The sequence below is a fragment of the Rhincodon typus genome, chromosome 11 (assembly GCF_021869965.1).
Source record: "Rhincodon typus isolate 14 chromosome 11, sRhiTyp1.1, whole genome shotgun sequence".
Lineage (NCBI taxonomy): Eukaryota > Metazoa > Chordata > Chondrichthyes > Orectolobiformes > Rhincodontidae > Rhincodon > Rhincodon typus.
In genome coordinates, this window is record NC_063342.1 from 58,743,223 (window position 1) to 58,764,684 (window position 21,462).

Genomic DNA, 21,462 nt, shown 5'->3' on the forward strand with positions numbered 1-21,462 from the left:
TTGCAATTACAATATGGTTATGTAGGATGTTCTTCTGGACTACATATTCAGAAATGTAATACTAAGTTAGAGCGGGGACATTTTTATCCCTCCACAGAGATAAATGCTGATTACCATCACACTTTACACTTTGAATGATCTATGTAAGAAAGAAAGTCATGTGAAGCAGATTAATCAGCTAGATTTCCCTCATATTTCCAAAACACCAATGTAACTTGTATATGGTTGCCATCATGCAATAAACTACATCTTGTTTAAAATAAGAACCTCTTCTCATTAGACTAACAAATAGTTTTTCTCCACCACACAAGACTGTGTAGGCCATGTAGATCTCAATCTAAAAGGAAATTGGTAGCAGCAAATCTAGCTAACGGCTATGGTGAGCAGCATTCCATCTAGTTTTTGTTGGGCTGCCCGGCCCTCCAAGGTCCATGAGTGACAGTGGTTTCTGGAACTGCAGCCAGCAGCTGATAGAGAACGTTGCTAGTGAGCACTCATCACACAACATGGTGAGCAGTACCAGAGATTTCAGTGAACTCAGAAGAACATTTCAGGCACAATTCGAAGAGAGCTACCAGTGCAGGCAACCAGTAGTTGGAAGAGGTGAAAACTCCAGAAGCCTGCAGAAGAACGACTTGTGGCAAGGCTCAACAAGGCAGAATCTACAGACATGAGGAAAGCACAGGGACCAGTATGATCTAGAAGCTACCTGGAGCCGGCACACTCATCACACTTGGCCATTAGCAATTACATTGGGTGATGATGAACTGTGGGAACAAATCAAGGTTAAGCCAAGACACATCACAGATGCTGCAAATAAAATTGAAATCCCTGGTAGGCAAGTGGAAAAACTTGTTAATAAAAATACAACACAGGATGAGACAGCTAAAAGCACCACAGCTCAGAGGGAGTACTGCCAGCACGGTGGGCAAATATCAAGAGGCATGGCGATGGTAAGGGAAATCAAGTGCCACAGAAGTAAATGAGATTGCAGCACTGGGAACAAGGCTAAGCCAGAATTAAAGCAGTATAGGGGCGATTTAGAAGCCAAAGCAGGCAAAGTTTAATAGAAAAAAGTAAGGAGAACACTGAAGACACATAAAGAGATTGTGATGCAGCATTTAAACTGCAGTGAAGACAGGAAGGATTCAGACTGCAGACGGCAGGACTCATCGAGGACCGTAAAGCAGTGGCCGTTATTAGCTGTAGTGCAACAGATAGTGAACAAAATCTAGCCTAATCCCTGAAATAACAAGGTGTAGAGCTGGATGAACACAGCAGGCCAAGCAGCATCATAGGAGCAGGAAAGCTGACGTTTCGGGCCTAGACCCTTCTTCAGCATTCAGCATTCCTGCTCCTCTGATGCTGCTTGGCCTGCTGTGTTCATCCAGCTCTACACCTTGTTATCTCAGATTCTCCAGCATCTGCAGTTCCTACTATCTCTAGCCTAATTCCTTCAAGGAATGGTAGACACCTTATAGAGCCACAGGTAAAGGGGTTCATTCAGGAAAATAGTTAAGAGATAAAGAATCATCTTTAAAGCCACAAGCATTAGGATTCATTCAATAAAGCCCTTAACAGAACAGAAATTGTTTATTCAGCTAGAAAATAAGGAAAGCATCCACGTTGCTAATGAAAAGGTGGGAATCATTCATTTTACTGGCGGAGAAGTAGGAATGGCTGCAGAAGACAGGAATCCTCCATTTTGAGAGTTCCAACACAGGAGATCCCTCCAGTACAGCAGTACAAAGCAATAAAATTGTTATTCAACAGAATCAAAATCATTAAAGCATGAAGAATGAAGCAACACTTTCATACTGCAGAACTGAATGTCTTTAAAAGAAGGAACAGCACAGCAAAAATAATATTGCCAGGTAGGTTTAACTTCAGAGATGAGGGAATTTATTTTCACTCATTCATGGTGTGTGAGCTGCACAGACAGGGCATATCTGGGCACTTTCTTTATGGCTGGGTGGATGCCAGTGGTGTAACTTTATCGGAGTAACTTGGTTCGGGGTTTGGGTAGCTCTGAAGCATGTTTTTAGTGCTACTGTGGAAATATTGTCAAAGCCCTTGTAGCGTCCATTGCTTTCAGATGTTTCTAGATATCATATCAGGTGAAACAAATTTGTTGAAAACTGCCATCTATGAAGCTGGAGAGGGATCATCCAGTTGGCATTTCTGGTTGAAGATGTTTGCAAATATTTCAGACTTACTTTCTAAACTAATGTATTGGGCTCCCTTATCATTGAGAATGGGGATTTTTGGGCCGCTTTCTCCCAGTTAGTTATTTAATTGTTTACCACTGAAGTGATTAAATCTGATTGGCTTGTTGTGGGATTGCATCGCTCTGTCTACTGCATACTGCTATTCCTATTGACATACGAATAGTCCTGTGTTGTAATTTCATCAGGTTGACTCCTCATTATGAGGTAGCTCTGGTGCTGCTCCTGGCATATTTCACCGAACTGGGGAGGATCTCCTGCCTGGAGGTCGATGGTAGAGTGGACAATATGCCAGACCATGAGGCCACAGACTGTGCTGCAGTACAATTCTATTGCTGTTGATGGCCCACAGAACCTCATGGGTGCACAGATTTGAGATGATAGATCTGTTTGAAGTCTGTTATAGCTGCCAATGGCTGAAGCAGTATAAAATTTGCTGCAAGTACTTTTCAGTTGACACAATATGAATGGGAAAGATATTTAGCTGATGTTTGAAGTTGAACTACAGAGTAATTGTAGCCTTCATAGAAGGAATATATCCAAGGTAACAAGATTAAGATAATACACAAGGGTTTTGTGAAATGTCTGCAAAGGGTCCCATTGAATAGAGGCAAAACATGCAGCGCCGTTTGTATGGAGAGAGTTTAATAAGAAACATCCTTGTGAAATACTGATAGAAGTCTCCATACCATGCTGGTCCAGAGTCTAGTGTTCAGAATCGGATAGAAGGGAAGGTGTAGACCACATCATTTATGATCCCTAGGTAACTGTAACCACATGTCATTTATCACACTGAAGTTTTAAGTAGCCAGGCATTAAGGGATTTAACCTATTTTCTGAAACAACCTGTTCAAAGACGTTATTACACACCTCTGGAGTAGGTGGGACTTGAACGCAAGCATTCGGATTCAGGGGTAGGGACACTACCACTGTGCCAAAAGAGGGCCATTAAGGGATTTAATTGTATTCCTGTGGGTATTCAATATCAGGCAGATAGAAAAGGCCCTCCTCCTATTATTAGTGGAGTAGTGAATAACTGGCAAATAAGCTCCAGCCTGGGATATGGCTGAATGAGATGTACAGTGAAGACCCAAGGATAAATGGTGAGGTGGGGGTCTAGTAAACATCATGAGATTGTGGGATGACCTCAAGCTGACCATGGACGAATCATGCTGTCACATGATTAACCTGACTGGATGTGTATGTAATCAATTAATAATGTGATTCGTTTGTAACAGCCAGGGGCAAGCTAAATGTAAACATACAACAAAAGTAGTTTCAGAGATAGTAGGAACTGCAGATGCTGGAGAATCTGAGATAACAAGGTGTAGAGCTGGATGAACACAGCAGGCCAAGCAGCATCAGAGGAGTAGGAAGGCTGACGTTTCGGGCCTAGACCCTTCTTCAGAACAAAAGTATGCATGTTTCCCTTTGTGGAAATGTCTCTGGACTGCCAGAGGCTTTCTCCTTGCCTTATTGTGCAAAACAATAAACTCTTTGATGCTTGAAGTGGACCTCAGTGTTGACTGATTCGTTTAGTCATTCTGCCCCAATAATTTGGCATAGTCAGCCAGATCCATGAAGCATGGACCACCAGCGGGTGGATGGACCAGGCTACACAAGTATCCTGTACCCATAGTGACCTGTAACCTCAGTTTGTTCGGTATCTCCTCACAGTCTCCTATCTGAACCTGAAAAGGATCCACTCAGTATCAAAGAGCAGGAGGTAGGAGAGTCATAAATGTTATGACTTCAAGATATAGTCACAGGCCACCTTGAGGCACTCCTTGATTGAAAGGTGGGGGTCCTCTTGGATGGCTAAAGTTGACTGGGAGACACTCCAAGTTACACCTTGAGGGAAGCTGAGGGTTGTCATCCATGTGTAGGTCTTAACTGAAATGGATGGATTGGTGTGACCCAGTAATATCCGATAAATGATTGTGCAGGAAGGATCCAAATCACACCTTGAGGGAGGGGTGGGGGCCCTCAGGACTGCCCACTTGCTAATCCTACAAACAGAATAGATAACAAAACGGTGGTCACGGGAGAGAAGGAACTAGCTTAGAGACTGGAGGGATCCCTCACACAATTCCCCGCAGGAAAACACAAGAAACTAATTGGCCGAATGATTAAAACAATTTGGAACCCCATGAGCCCCATGAAGAGAATGTAGCAAAATAAGAAAAGAAAGACAAAGAAGATAAGGCCTTAATGTTAGTGCTTTGAACTCACGTAGAATGAACAAAACACACTAATCGATTAATAAAGAGACAAAAGATAGCCAAAGTAATGCTGGCTGTACTACCATCTGTTGAACCACAGCCAACAGCCCTACCTCCCCAATGGAATGGCAGAGATGAAATGGATTGGAGCACACCAGGAGAAGAAGCTTTGTAGTATAATAGTGGCCAAGTGAATTGATACTCATAGATCTTTTAAAGTGGAATACATTCCCCCAATTTCCGGGATATGGAGAAGACCCAGAGTAGCAGGACTGCCTGCCCGGGTGCAAAACCCAAGTGTACCACCAATACCCACCATTCCAGCCTAACCCACCAGGTGTGTATGATTTATGTATCATTGTCACCTGGAGGCATGTTGAAGTTACTGGACAAGTTGCCCAATCTAATGCCTAGACATAATAACAAGATGTTTTGGCAAAAGTTGAGGGAAATGCGTATTTGCTACAACCTATGTAACACAGATATTGTGGGATTTGTCCATAGAAATTGCCAGTGACATACTGGGCATGCCTGTTACAACCTCGCTAAGACAGAACCTGATGCGCTGACCAAACAGAAAGTACATGAGCAAGATTGAGCAGATCAGGCACTTTAGGCAGATGTTACCAACACAATGGGGGGAAATTCCCATAAATTGGAATCTGGGTGTGGGCATCTTTGAACAGAAAGGTGAAAACACTATCAACTACGGAAATCGAAACTTGAAGCTTTTCAAGCCCATAATGGGATACCAAATAACCGAGTATTTTGACAGAGTGAACAGTGTGTGAGTGAGTGAGTGAATGAGTGTGGGAGAGTGTGAAGAAATGACTGAGTGTCATATAATGGCAGAACCTGCTCATAGCTGGATTTCCCCATTGTCCTAGCTCTGACTTGGGGTCTCAACAACTTTCATTCCTACAATTGAGGTCATAAGGTGAACATTTTGGGAAGGATGGTCCTCTGGGAAATAGATGATCCAAGCTAATTATTTTAGCAAGAAGATATTCATGTCAATGGACATTTCACTAATTTTAAGCTTGATACAGATACCCATGTCATTGTGATCTGATAATGCATCATGTTAGAAGAAACAGTGTTTACAGCAATAACAGTGAAACTAAATGGTCCAGAGAGCACAGCTTTTGAGACTTAAGGTATGTGACAAGGAACTCTGAGACACAAGGGGCATCGGTAATAGAAAATGTATGCACACTTCTCAGTAATGAGCTCTCACTCTTCACACAAATGCATGTCCTGACCTCAGCCTGATTCCAATGGCCGGAGGAGTTAAACCAGTTAGTTAACAGAGAAATGGCACAGAAACAGCCAATCACACCACAACTGTTCAAGAAGCAGCCTGTCATGGAATCACATGTCAAGGAAATGGTCTTCGTTGATCAACAAATCTTCAAATAACTGGTGAAAGGAAATCGAATAGAGGATTTTATAAGGGTTCCTATCTTCGTAACAGAATGCGAGTGATAGAAGAGTATCATTTCATATTATGTGTGAAATATTATATAAAATATATACCATATATATTACAATCTGTGACTAAACAGGGTTGGCATGAATATTTTCCACTCTTATCAAAAGTGAAGCATGTTCAGAGTCAGTCATGTTCATGACAAGAGTTGGCAAAGAGAAACAAATGAAGTAGAAGATAATAAGTAGTAGTATAATCCACTTAAGCTTCATTGATGAATCTTTAAGTGAAGTTGTTCAGCCTGGAGAACAAGTTATTATGGCAGACTCAAATCTGATGTCAGATGCTGGGAACACTCAAGTTCATTTAGGATATTTCATTTCATCATCTTCCAAGAAAGGATCATCAGCACCAGCGAAAGGGCTCATGTAAATTAAGCAACAATCTTCCAGTTGTATAATTAAGGAAATGAACACTTTGGGTTCACCAGTAAAGCAACCACAAGAAGTGAATAAACGTGTCCAAGCTAATCAACAAGTTGAAGTTAAGAGTCTACATTCTGCACGGATTTACAGGTAAATTGAGAAGAACAATTTGTTTGAATATAGGGCGTACACAAATCCATGAAAGCCACTACTAATGTGGGTAAGATGGTGGTGAGTAGGGCTTCTGAGCCAGGGGCTTGTGCGGTCCATTTTCTCTTAGTTTCTTTTCTTTTTTTTTCTCTTGTCTTTTTTTTTATTTCTTTTGTCTTTTTGATTTTACTTGCCCCTCGCTGAAGAGCTTGGTTGTGACGATGCATTGGTGGCGATGAGTGGGCTCGGTAGCATGGATCCGAATGGGCCCAGCAGCACAAACTTACGGCAGTAGTGTTGGAGGTGATGTTGGGTTCCTGGCAGCTTCTACATCAATGAAGCGGTCCCAGCGCTGACGCACAGCTGTTGCGGTAGTGGCGAGTTTGGGTTCCCGGCAGCTTCTGTGTCCGGTGAGGATTCATGGAGGTGGCAGTGGAGGCGAGTTTGGGCCCAGTTTATATTTTTTTGACCAAGCTGAAATTTTCCCTGTCATCCAATGGTTTTAAATCCTGCTATTCCTGCCCTTCATTTTCACAGGAGCATGCCTGCCCTGCACTCTAATCAACTGGTCAATTCATCAATATCTTCTATAATCATCAGCCCTTTATTAAACTTAATGCCATAGTATCCAAGCTGAGCATTAATTTCCTCACCAACACAGTATTTAAATGACCATCAACCCAAATAAGTGAACAACATCTGTTTTTTCAAGATAACTGACAGATACTTATCCACGTAAAAGCCATTATCCTTAATACAGCCTCCAGATTGACGAGTTCACAGCTAATCCATTTCCATCACAAATCTGAGATACTTTAACGCGGTAGCTGCAACCCTCTTTACTATGTCTGCAATCTCAATCTCATATTTAAATTTAACAACTAACAGTGCTCATTACAATAGCCTCCACTGCATTTTCCCCATATAGTAACTCCTGAACATATGCAACCTTAAGTTGTGATTCCACATTCATTGCAAAGTAATTCATTCCCAAAGAGATTTCGAGTCTTCCTGGCTTATGGTTAGCACACAGCTTTCTTGTTGACAGTTTGAAAACTATTCTTTGCAGCCCCTCCCTCTCTCACAAACCACTTGCAGCTTTGCTCTCTCTTCCATCCTCTTGCCGCCCACTTCTCTCTCTCTCTCTCTCTCTCTCTCTCTCTCAATCACCCATATGCCTGCACCACTCTAATTGACCCCATCACCTTCACAGTCCCTATGTCTCCTTTACTCACTTGCAGGCTCCAAGTGCCTCTGAATCCTTGCAGCACTTTGTCTCCCCTATTTTCTTGTGGCCTACCTGATTCTCTGACTCCCTTGCTGCTTCCTTCTTTCCCCCACAATAACCCCACCCAGCCCTGGAGTCAACAGGGAGATGGCTGCCCAGACAAAAGGCCAGATCCACTGCCCAACCATCTTGGCCTAGATAAAACCCCGGCCCTGTCCCCTTCTCCCAGCTACCAGCCCCTACCCCTTCCTGGCTCTTACTGCCTCCCAAATAAAATTCCATACAAAATTCTGAAGAGCCTCGATAGACTGGATAGTATAGACCTGTTTTATAGAATCATAAAATCATAGAATCCCTACAGGGCGGAAGCAGGCCATTCAGCCCATCAAGTCCACAATGACCCTCCAAAGAGCATCCCATCCAGACCCATTTCTCCCCCCTCCCCCCATCTCCTTATTTCCTGCAGCTAATCCACCCAACCTACAGATCCTTGAGCACTGAGGGCGATTCAGCATGGCCAATCCACCTTACCTGCACATCTTTAGACAAGGGGAGGAAACCGGAACACCTGAAGGAAATCCATGCAGACACGGGGAGAACATACAAACTCCACACAGACAGCTGCCTGAGGCTGGTATTGAATCCAGGTCCCTGGCACTGTGAGCCATCATGCTGCCCACATAAACTCATTCCCCTAGCAGACGCGTCTAAGGCATAAAAGTAATTGGAGGAAGGTTTAGCGGAAGTGGTGGAGAATCCTTTTCACTGAGACAGTCTAGAATTTAGTCCTTGAAAGGTGATAGAGATAAAACCTTTCACTGCCTCTAACAGGAGCATAGGTCTGCAATCAAGGTACTGTAACTAACAACACAAATAACAGAAATCGAGACTTGGAAACTGGGAACAAAAACAGAAGTTGCTGGAAAAGCTCAGCAGGTCTGGCAGCATCTGTGAAGAGAAAATCAGAGTTAACGTTTTGGGTTTCATACTGAGGAAGGGCACTGGACCCAAAACATTAACTCTGATTTTCTCTTCACAGATGTTGCCAGACCTGCTGAGCTTTCCCAGCAACTTCTGTTTTTGTTCCTGATTTACAGCATCCGCAGTTCTTTTGCTTCTTACTTGGAAAGTGGGATTAGGTTGGATGGCTACCATTCGGCTGGTGAGAGCTTGGGAGATTGAATGACTTCCTTGTCTGTTGTAAATTTATATATTTTAATATAATGTTTTGAAAGTGGTTTTGTACAACTTACATCATTTGCCTCAATCTACTAAATAAAAGACATCTTTTGAACTTAGGAGATACATCTGGGGTTTACAAGGAATAGATTCCCAATGCAAAGATACAAAAAAGTCATGTAGGCACGGATAATCTTGAATGTAAAATTCTCACTTTTATCATCATACATATTATCAGGTAGCAGGATTTTGCAAATTGTTCTGTCCTGACTTTATTTTGGCTTTCATGTGATGAATAAATGCTTCTCTGAATATCACCTGTAAAGTGGCTTTGTTCTAACACTTTAATGAATGTGACAGAGAATGGACAGTGCTACAAAAGCAAGTTGCAAAACTCATTGCACCAGCAAAATTCATAAATCTATTCTATCTTTAAGCTACAGTATCATGTGTAAATAGATTGAATTGCTTTTAGAAGCCTAAATCACAGAAGACAGGTTTATCAGCCAATATACTGGCGTTCATTCAACTAAATTGAATTTGCAAATATGAAAATCTTTCAACCAAACACCAGAAAGGTTATTTTAGTGAAATAGTTTAAAAATAGATTGCTACGTTGAATATTAAAATACAGTTTCACAAATCAAAAATCATAGTGATTCCTACAATAGTTATAGCACAGAAGGAAGCCATTATGTCCATGCCAACTCCCTGGATAAGCAATTCAATTCGTCCCACTTTCCTTCCCTGCAAGTGTTTTCTCCTCAGATGCTTATCCAATTCTCTTTTGAAAGCAATGACTGTTTCTCCTTCTATTAACCTCTCAAATATCGCATACCACACCATAACCATAAATATGTCACCTTTGGTTCTTTTAGCAATCACATTGAACCAATGTCCTATGGTTCTACAACTATCCACCAATTTCAGCAGCTTTCCTCTGACTAATCTATGCAGACCTGGTCTGCTTTTAGTATCTCGATAAAATTTCCTATTACAAGAAGAATAATGTTTTCATGTAAAACAAAGTTCATTTCTGTAAAATAGTTTTGAGGTAAATGAAGCATAACTTGGCTTGACAAGTCTGAACAAAAGATTAATTATTTTTCTTTTTTAAAAAAGTATAAGTATCGAAATGGTCATGGAGAATGCATTAAAGTTATAGAACACAGAAACTAGGAGCAGAAGTAAGCCTTTTGGCCTTTCAAGCCTGCTGAGCCATTCAATATGATCATGGCAGATCCTCTACCGTGATGTAACATTCATACTTTCCCTCCGTAACCTTAGATGCCTTTAATATCTAAAAACGTATCATCTCTTTCTTGAGTAAACTTAGCAACCTGACTTCCACAGCCTTCCATGGGAGAGAATTCCACAGGTTAATCACTCTCTGAGTATTCCTCATCTTAGGCGTAAATGGCCTATCTCATATCTTGAGACTGTGACACCAGGTTTTAGACACCTCTCCCAGGTACAATATCCTCCCTACATCTAGTCCGTCGAAGCATGTTAGAATTTTATACAGTTCAACCAGGTCCTCTCTCTTTCTTCTAAACACTAATGAATACAGAGACAGATGAACCAAGGACAGGACAGTCCTGCCTCCCCAGTATCAGCCTAATGAATCTATGCTGCACTCCCTCTATGGCAAGTATTTCATCTCAGGTAGAGAGACCAAAACTGTATGCTATATTCCCTACACCAAGGCCCTATGTATTTGCAGTTAGACATTCTTACTTCTAAACTCAAATGCTTTTGCAATAAAGGCCAACATACCATTTGTCTTGCTAATTGCATGCTGCAGCTACCCGGTTATTTTCATTAACATGTGTACGAGGATCCCCAGATCTCTTTCTACGTCCATACTTCCCAATATATCATCATGTAAATAATACGCTGCCTTTCTGTTTTTGATACTGAAGTGTATAACTTCATATCTGTCCATGTTATACCGTATCTGCCATGTGCCACACACAACTTGTCACGTTCACTGTGAAGCCTCCTTGCATCCTCCGCACAACTCAAATTCCCAGCATTTTTATATCATCAGCAAACTTGGAAATGCCTAGGTAACATTATATACAATATCAGAAAGAAGAAATTGTATTACATCCTACACACCAAAATTACATATTTTGAATCTTTGTTTAATAAAATGTCTGAACCCCATAAACCTTATGTCTAAATAAAGGTATTTCCCTACCCAAATCCCATTTTCTGAATTTGGTGATACAGTTCCAGAGGAATTTGGACCTCAGACAAATATCCATTCCTCACTCACAATCCTAGAGCGTATTGGTGGCCTGCTTGACTGGGAGATCTGCATAGCAGAAAACAATCCTGTTCTCACTTAATATATTTGAATGAAGCCACTACCTTTTCTATGTTTTGTTAAGAATATCTGTGTCAACTCCTCCCATACATTAACCTCTACTGGCGCAAAAGTGTACTTGTCAATGTCATAAATTCCATCTGATACATTTACTCATTAAACATCTGTAATATGTACCATAGAGTCATAGAGTCACAGAGATGTACAGCACGGAAACAGACCCTTCGGTCCAATTTGTCCATGCCTCCCAGATATCCTAAATAAATCTGGTCCCCATTTGCCAGCATTTGGCCCATATCCTTCTAAACCCTTCCTATTCATATATCCATCCCGATGCCTTTATAATGTTGTAATTGTACCAGCCTCCAACAGCTCTTCTGGCAGCTTATTCCACACACACACCACCCTTTCTGTGAAAAGATGCCCCTTAGGTCCCTTTTAAATCTTTCTCCTCTCACCTTAAACCTATGCCTCTGGTTTTGGACTCCCCAGCCTCCGGGAAAATACCTTGTCTATTTACCCTATCTATGCCCCTCATGATTTTATAAACCTCAATAAGGTCACCCCTCAGCCTCCGACATCCCAGGGAAAATAGCCCCCGCCTGTTCATCCTCTCCCCATAGCTCAAACCCTCCAACCCTGGCAATATCCTTGTAAATCTTTACCATGTGTAGAAATTGAGCATTCTCCTTGGTGAGATGTTAAAAATAAAGCAATGAGAATCAAAACTAAAACAAGGAAGTAATTGAGAGAATAACAAAGTGTAGATCAACATTTCTATTTTACAACAAATAGATAGTTGTTCATTTACATGCAAGGTTCTCCATAAACACTGATATCAAAGATCAGTACTTCTGCACAACATTCCTCCCTCCTCACAAGCTGTACAAATCATTCTCTCCAGGACACCCTGGTGCAGGTCTTACACCAAACAATCCCTCCCTTAATCCCACAGCATCTTCCCAAATACAGCAGACAAACTATGCCCTATGATTCTTACAGCTGAAACAGGAATTTATTTGAACTTTTTCAATTTATTATACTTTGTTCACTATTCAGTGAACATAGTTTCTGAAGTTTCTGAAGAAGTTATATTGAACTCAAAGTGTTAACTCTCTTTCTCTCTGCGCTTAATGCTGCCAGACCTGCTGAGTTTCTCCAGCGTTTTCTGACTTCATTTGAGATAAACTTAAACCAGGTAAAGTGAGATAAATAATAAAACAAATAAAATATGAAATTAGTAGTGGAAAATAAAACAACTGAAGTAAAGGTTAAAAAAAACATAAAATTTTACTTTTTTATAAGTCTCTGAAAGTAATTCCTGGATGTGGGAATGAATTTCAACAATGCGGATGGTTGGAGAATTGTTGGAACTGTGTAAACTGCAATTATGTATCCGTACCATGTGGAATCCCAAATGCTGCTGACTTCCTGGGAATTGCCTGGGAAATTGAATTTTCTGATGGGCAATTTCCCTACTCCCTATCCTCTGAAAGAGTCCATTAACATTGGAGAATTTGGAGAGTTCTGACTCACTAAAGCCTAATAGTTACCCATGAAATGTTAGAGGATTATGTATCTACTCTAACTCCTAGGCAACTATTAAATCGAAACCCTTCCAACTACACCTCCCCACCATCCATCCCCTGACCCCACCCCACGTTCCACACACATCTACCCCAACAAGCATCTCACGTCTAGATCCCTACCCCCACCTGATCCAATTTAGATCTCCCACTGAACACCTCTGGACGCTGGCTATACTATCGAACATTTTATACCATAGAACACTGAGTGCGAGAGAAAGAGACATGGTTTCTGTAATGATTGGAACCAGGTGGATCTCATTGATAAGATCCTTGATTGGAGTTGTTAACCTGGGGCAATCGGGGAGCCCTGGCTGACCAACATAAACAGGGAGTAAGAAAATAATATACATAAATAGGAGATTTAGAATCTCCTCAATTTGGGGGACTGGGTCCAAGCTGGCTAGCCACGGCCAGTTACTGAGCACAAGTAAATAAAGCGCGACAGGATACTGGCCTCTGTGCAGTTATTTCAGTTTTCACACTGATTCTCTCTGCTGCTAGACTTGTGGATACCTGGAAAGGTTCATAACAGTAGGTCCCAATCCAGGAATCTCCAGTGCAGAAGCTACCTGAGGTTAAGTGGGTAATTTTTAATCACTTCAGGGTGTGCTGCACAGTCGGAGGAGTGATGTTCATGATTGTGCAATGCTCACCACCATTCTTTACCCACAGACACAGACACAGTCTGTGTTCATGTACCATGAGATCTGGATAACATCCAGGCTTGGGCTGAAAAATGGCAGATAACATTCCTACTACACAAGCACCAAAGACAAAGAATCCAACCACCGCCACTTGACATTGAATGGCACAGCTGAATCGATATCCTGGATTTACTATTAACCAGAAACTGAACATGCCATATAAATAGTCAACACAGTGTAGAGCTGGAGGAACACAGCAGGTCTGGCAGCATCAGAAGAGCAGGAAAGTCAACGTTTCGGGTTTTCACCTGACCTGCTGCGTTCCTCCAGCTCCACACTGTGTTGACTCTGACTCCAGCATCTGCAGTTGTCCCTATCTCCGAATGCCATATAAATAGTGTGCCTACTACAGCAGGTCACAGGCAGGGAATTCTGTGGCAAGCGACTCACCTCCTCACTTCCCAAAGCCTTTCCACCATTTACAAAGGACAAGCCAGGAGATGGAATTTTCTCGACTTGCCTGAGGGGATGCAGCTCCAACCACACTCAAGCAGATCAATATTATTCAGGAAAATACAGCCCACTTGATTGGTACCACATTGACCATCTTCAATATTCACTCCATCCACCACCAAGGCACAGTGACCAGCTGTATGTACTAGTTAAAAGACACACTGCAACAACTCACCAAGGCTCTTTGCACAGCCTCTTCTAAATCTTTCACCCAGAAGGACAAGGGTAGCAGATGCCTGGAAACACAACCGAGTGCAGACTTCCTTCCATGCCACACACCATCCTGACTTGGATATTGCCATACCCTCACTGTCGCTGGGTCAAAATCCTGGAACTCCCTCCCCAACTGCACTGAGGGTGTCTCTACAACAAATACACTACAATAATTCAGGAAGGCAACTCACTATCACCTTTTCCAGCGAAATTAGGATGGACAAGCAATGCTGGCCTATCCATCATTGGCTGTAAAGAACTTGAGGGGTCAGGGGTCAGGAGTCACGGAAAGCATTGTCTACATACAATTCTTTTTTATTTAAAGTGCATTAATAGTTAATTGCAGCAATGCTGAGCTCCATTTAGTCACTTGATTTTACCCATATTTATCATGCAAAAAGCCATATTTGGTAATTACAAAGTGGGATCACTTTAGTTGAATTATAATCTATATTAGACGATGGTTGTAGCAATGGCAGTGGATTCGATGTTACTTCATGTGCCTTGTGCCTATAACCACAACTCTAACATTTGAGGTTCCACTCAAAAGTGACATGGGTCTTACCAATCCTTCACTGGGTTTGATGTTTGTCAGCTGAACCACCTCCAAGTGAGCAGATTGTGAAACCAGCGGATCAGAAGATAGAGAGATAATGTGGTCACAAACACCCGAGAGTGTTTTACACTGTGACAGAAAGAGAAAACAAAAGAGTAAGGATACATTTCCAGAAAATAGCAGGACTGATAAACAAAAGCAATTTAATGATCTGTCAAATGAGAATGCCTTAACTTTAAATCAAGAGAATAGAGTTCTGAAAACCAGTATCACCAATGTAACTCCTGAATTAAGTGTACAATTTACTTTATAAAATACTCTGTCAAACCTCACAATGATGATCGGTGTAGCATTTTAATCAAAATAAATACTTAATAGCTTAAAGTGAAAAACTGTTTGACTCTGAATAACCAGGAAGGCAAATCTGTCAGTACAGGAGAGGTGGAGTGAAAACTGAGATATCCTAAGATCCATCCAGGATCACAGGTATCTCCATGATGTTCAACGTTCCACAGACAGCTGTTCTCGCCACGTCCTGAGATCCACACTCAGTGCCATGCATCATCATATGCACACTCTCGACCTCTCTCTCCAACAGCACCACTTCATGCTGGCTCCGAGCTGCACTGCTCCCCAGTTCCACTTCATACTCCAACTCATTCGACGTGCTAACAAGAAACTTTCCCTTAACCTTTCAGATATCAAAGAGCACAAGACACAATAACTCAGACATACCCCTTGCCCTCCTGAACCTTCCTCCCCTCCCTTTCCCTCTGACTCCATCTCCTATCCCAACTCCACCTCCTGTCGTGTATTTACTATCCCTTCTGACTTTCCACTCTACGATGTTCAATGTTCTGTACTCAGCAAAGGTCTTGGTTTTATCCCTCTGAGTCACCACCTTCATGAATTTTAGGCACGATATAATGTTGAATTCTTTGCCTCTGTGCTCATTTCTTTGGGTAATAGTCCTCTCCCCATCCCACAGACCCCTTGGCCCACCTCGAACGTTGTCCTTCCAGGTGGAAACCTGCCTCTGGCCTTTTATCTGCACTCAACATTTTCATCGAAAACCATTGACGTAATATTGGTCGCCCCAATTTCTCTGTTCCCCCAGCCTACTCATTCCAACCTATCACCCCGTGAACTGACTGCACTCTGTGCTCTCAAATCCAACCCTGACTTTGTAATTAAGCCTGCCAACAAGGATGGTGTTGCTATTTGGTGGGCTGGCCTCTACACTCTACATTGCAGAGGCTGAGCACCAGCTCTCAGATACCCCTTCCTATCTCTCCTGGAACATGACCTTACCATGGAACATCAGGCCTTTGTGTCCACTATGGTTAGTAACCTCATCGCATCTGGTGATCTCCCAACTGCCTCCAAGCTCATAGTCTCCCAAGCCCACACAGCTCCCTTCTACCTCCTTCCCAAAATCCACAAACAGAACTGGCCTGCAGACCCATTATTTCTGCCTGCTCCTGCTCCACAGACCTCAACTCTTCCTATCTCACCTTGTCCAGTCCCTTCCCACTTACATCTGCGTTTCCTCTGATGCTTTACACCAGTTCTAGAATTTCCAGTTTGCAGGTTCCAGATGTCTCCTCTTTACCATGGACGTGCAATCCCTGTACACATCCATCCCCCTTCAGGATGGTCTCAGGGTTCTCCACTTCTTCCTGGAAAAAAAGCCTGAACCGTCCCCATCCACCATCATCCTCCAGCATCCGGCCAAAATCGTCGTTACCCTGAACAACATCTCACTTTCTTCAAGTCAAAGGAGTGGCTATGGGTACCGGCATGGGCTCCAGTTATGCCTGTCTCTTTGTGGGGTACATGGAACATTCCTTGTTCCAGTCCTATTCCGTCCACCACCCACAACTCTTTCTCCAGTATATCAATGATATCATCAGTGCTGCTTCCCTCTCTTGTCTGGAATTGGAAAAGTTTATCAACTTTGCTTCCAATTTCCACCCCACTCTCACCTTCACCTGGTCCATCTCTGACTCCTCCCTTTCCCTTCCTCAACATCTGTTTCCATTTCTGGGAATAGGCTGGTTACTGATATCCACTTTACACCCACCGATTCCTACACAGTTACTGCACATCTTCACACCCTGCTTCCTGTAAAGACCCTATTCAATTCTCCCAGTTCCTCCATCTCCATCACATCAGTTCTGATTATGACAACTTTGACAAGACAGCCTCTAACATGTCCACCTTCTTCCTGAGCTGAGGACTCCCCCGCACCCTTGTGGACAGGGCCCTCAGCTGGGTCCGACCCATCTCTTCCACTTCAGTGCTCACCCCCCTCTCTTCCCTCCCACAACAGCGGTAGGGTCCCCCTTATCCTTACCTGTCATCCCCGCAGCATCCACATCTATTTCTGCCACCTCCAGCAGGATGCCACCAGCGGACATATATTCCCCTCCACTCTCTTATCAGCCTTCCACAAGGACCATTCCCTCTGGTTCACTCCATCTTCACTCTCTACACCTCCCCTGCAACCGCAGAAGGTGTAACACCTGCCCATTTACCTCCTTCCTCCTTGGTAGCCAAGGGCCCAAACATACCTTCCAGGTGAAGCAAAGCTTTACCTGCACTTCATTCAATCTAGTGTAATGCATTCGCTGCTCACATTGTTGTCATCTCTGCATTGTGGAAACAAAGCGTAGATTGGGTGACCACTTCGCAGAACACTTGCATTCTGTCCATTAAAGAAAAGCCCTGAGCTTCCAGTTGCCTGCCACTTGTTCCCTGTCTCTGTCTCAGGCTTGCTGCAGTGCTCCAAGGAAAATCAGCGCAAGCTGGAAGGACAGCACCTCTTTTTCCCCCTGGGAACTCTACAGCCTTCTGGACTCAGTTTCAAGTTCAACAATTTTCAGGCTTGAGGCACCTTCTCCCATGTCCTTTCCCCAAGCCCCACACACCAGGCCTTGTTATCACATAGTCTGCTATTACACACAATCCATTTTAGTCCCCATCAGCAGCTATTCATTATCCTAGGCTGACCATTATCCACTCATTTTTCTGTCCAACTATTCTTCTTTCTCCTTGTGCTCTATCATCACCTATCATTTACTCCTTACCCCCTCTCCCCACCCTACCTTCTGCAGAAGAAACAACTTTTCCCTAGCTACCATCAGTTCTGGAGAAGAGTCCCTGGACCTGAAACATTAACTGATTTTCCTCCACAGATGCTGGCAGATCTGCTGAGTTTTTCCAGCAATTTCTGTTTTTATTACTCCAAAATCCATATGGGCAGAAGAAAAAATTTAAATAGTGCTTCAGCTACTTGCAGAGTGACTACCCTTGCAGATTAAAGATAACTGATCCCTTTGATGATAGATTACTCTAGTCTAATGAAGGTTCAGGAGCGTATAATTTCTTCAACAGAGTTCATGACAGTTGTCCATGTTAAGGACTCTGTGTGTCTTGGACAAAATTTACAGCAGAAGCCAAGATCTTGGCCAGGTTCCCTTCATGTGAAGGTAGACGGTGTTAAGAGAACAGTCTACCTATGGTCTCCATTGAAACTCAAAGGGAACTGTAAACAGAATAAAATCTTAGGGTAACCAGATTCCATCCCAATTTCTTGGATCCCTGCCAGCCTTGGACGAAAACCATTCCACCTATTGTCTACAAGTCTGGCAGATACGGCAAATTTCTTTTCATGAATATAAAAATATGTAGGAATCTACTTTTGTCAACATGTACATGACAGTGTTAATACATTTTTCAGAAATTAATTGAACTTTGAAGTTTCAGTAACAATATCACAACGCAACATAGAATATGTGTAGAAACTTCTGAAAACACTGATTTAGTACAAATACATATTTTGCCAGGATAAAATAGAAAGAGAAACACATTTTGTAGCTTCTTTCATGACACTAGAACCAGAACTTTAAGAACCTTCGCAGTTAACGGTGGACTTTTAAAATGTAGTCACAAGCATAATATAGAGGTTTGATCACAGAAGTGTTTCCTGCAATCCTTACTTAAAACCAATGTTGGAAAGCATGGTGCTTTTATTATCACTTATGGATTTTTCTATAGAGGTTATCAGTGTATGGAGGGATGTATGAATGATGTGCACTTCACTGGCATGGCACAGTGCTTACTGAATAAATCACAGGCAGACTTAGTTCCTTTGAATAGCTTTTTTAAGCAAATGCAGAACATAAAAGCTTGGCCTTTCTTCCACCCTAACTACAGTTGTTGAATTTCCATGCCAGAAAGTGAAGCCTGTTTGTATAATGCTTCTTACATGAAAAGAAAAAACAAGGCTTGCTTCATAGGGTAAGAAAGTAAATTAAAAGAATTTGGAGTGAAGTAAATCAAAGGCACCGACAGATTGTTTTTCTGAGGAACATTTCGGAAGCCACTTATTTGAACAACCTGCACTGCCTTTCTGAGTTCAAACACTGGATTTTCCAGTGGCAGGCTAAGTGGGTTGGGTGATGGGTGGTGTGGGTGGTGAGAGCTGCAGGGAAAGTAACAGAGAACTGTGCTGGGTAGATCCCAGACCTTACCACCAGGCACCTTTAAGGGTAGACTGAGAGGTAGGTTAACCACCCACTCCATGGAGGTAGGGGAGCCAGGTCGCACTGTTAAGGCCTTAAATCAGGACAATTTTGTGGCCTTGCCATCATTTTGCCAGGAGACCAAACCCCCCCCAACCCTGTGGCATAGCGAGGTCTCCAGCTCAATGAAGGCTTGCCATGAGAACTGGAGTCTCTATGTAACTCACTGTGTAGAACTGTTCTGAGGAAGGGTCACCAGACCCGAAACATTAACTCTGATTTTTTTCTTCACGGATGCTGCCAGACCTGCTGAGCTTCTCCAGCAACTTCTGTTTTTGTCAGTATGTAGACTAAAGGGTATTATATTTTCACTCTGGGTATTGCTACTGAGCATGTGCAAAACAAGCCACACCATAGTTATGTCAGAACAAATGGAATTGGACCCTGGGTCTGTAATCTCCAAGTCAGATGTCCTCTCTTACCATCCTCTGAATGTTATTATATTCAATAAAGCCTGTTGCTGTTCTTTCACAACAGCGTAGATTTCACATTACTATGAGGTGGCATCAGGAACTGGACTGCAGCCATGTTGTAACAGCCTGAACCAAAACCATTGACTAAACTGTGAGACCAGCCCTGAGCTCCAAACTGTGAACTGGTGAAAATGCTTCAAGTGCAGCTCAGAGTTGCTAAGGGTTGACTATCGAAGTATTCCTTGGAACTCAATCGTGGAACAGCAAGGACAACACAGAAGCTGAAGAAAGTGCAGAAGGTGGTCCATAGCAGAGTGCTCAGACTGCACCAGGAAGAAATCAATTGACCATAGTGCACAATAAGTTTCCAAAAATCAGAAGCCAATAGGTACGAATATAGTGTACAGGATAGATCAGCTACACAACATTCAGCCAAAGGTGGGAAACAACAGTTGCCTTGATAAACATGACAAATACTTCAATGACAAAAAAGCTCTACCTTTACCAAACCTGCCAGAAAACACAGAAGACCCTGACCATGCTCTACATTGGGTAAATTAGCTTTGATGGTTCAGTAGCTACAGTATCGTAGCAGGTTTCAACAAGCAGCAGACAAGAAGCAAATTACTGTACTGTTGCACGTTATTGGTGGGAAGGCCAATGCCAATCTTGCCAGCAGAAGCATTACGAAAGAAAGAGCAATGTATGGCGATGTGATTAAACACTTGACTCCTATTTAAGAATCAATTCCTTTCTAAACTGGGCAATTTTCAATCAATTTGTGCAAGAATTAGCAGAAACCATTGACTCTTTCAGAACTGATTTATGCCATCTCACGGATGATTGCCAATATGGAAAGATGGAGTCATACAGGACCACACTGTACTGGGGGTACAGGATGAAGTTCGGTTAGAAATTTGTGTCCAAAGGAGGCATTACATTCACATTGACAGTGCAGTATGCTAGATAAGCTGATCTTCACAAGCAAAAGAGACTTTTTATCCAAGATGTGAATGTACTTGGAGTCAGACTGCTGATTTTGACTCCATCTAGTTTGTTAATCAGAAAATTGCTAACAAGATGAATTTTTGTTAAGCAAGGGTATTAATGAATATGGGCTAAGTGCAGGGAAGTGGAGTTAGGCCGCAGATCAGCCATGATCTCACTGAATGGCAAAACAGGCTGTTGAGGGGCTGAATGACCCACTCCTGTTCCTAGTTCCTGAATCAGCGGCAGAACAGCCATAATGGGAAGACAGTGCCGCTCCCATCATTGCTCCTTATCTGCGTTGTGGTTCGAGAAATCCACATCGACAACAGCACTGCCTGGCCACAGATGCAAAATAACATGCATGCCATAGCATGCCAGTTGGTTACTGAAACAGAAATAGGTAATTTCAGTCTGTGGTTTCAAAGTTAAAAGACATAGCATTTTAGTCTGCAATGATACGTGGATGTCTCTGAGGACCAAGGTGAGCAATGTGTACTCTTCTTGTATGAAGGAATGACCTTCAAGCAATGTTTTGTATGCAAATGTTACGGTAACTGTCATAAAAACTAACTTCAAATTGGCTATATATGTGGATGTATTGATTCTTTCAGATGTTATACCATGGTTGAAATAGGGATTTCTCAGACTTTGCCACTATGTAAACGTTTTTGGGCTTCAGGAAGCATATGACTCACAAAATGAGGCCAGATACACGCTACACTTCACTGAACTGGGAGTAGTTATCAGGGACCTTGTACATAATTCCAC

General features: G+C 42.5%; 1 protein-coding gene across 1 annotated transcript in view; it reads right to left on the minus strand.

The window, feature by feature from the left end:
* cnksr2a (connector enhancer of kinase suppressor of Ras 2a) overlaps positions 1-21,462 on the minus strand; it is a 410,446-nt gene that overhangs the window by 214,566 nt on the left and 174,418 nt on the right. The window contains 1 exon segment of the mRNA XM_048602521.1: positions 14,715-14,834. Within this exon segment, the coding sequence (XP_048458478.1) occupies positions 14,715-14,834 (120 nt within the window).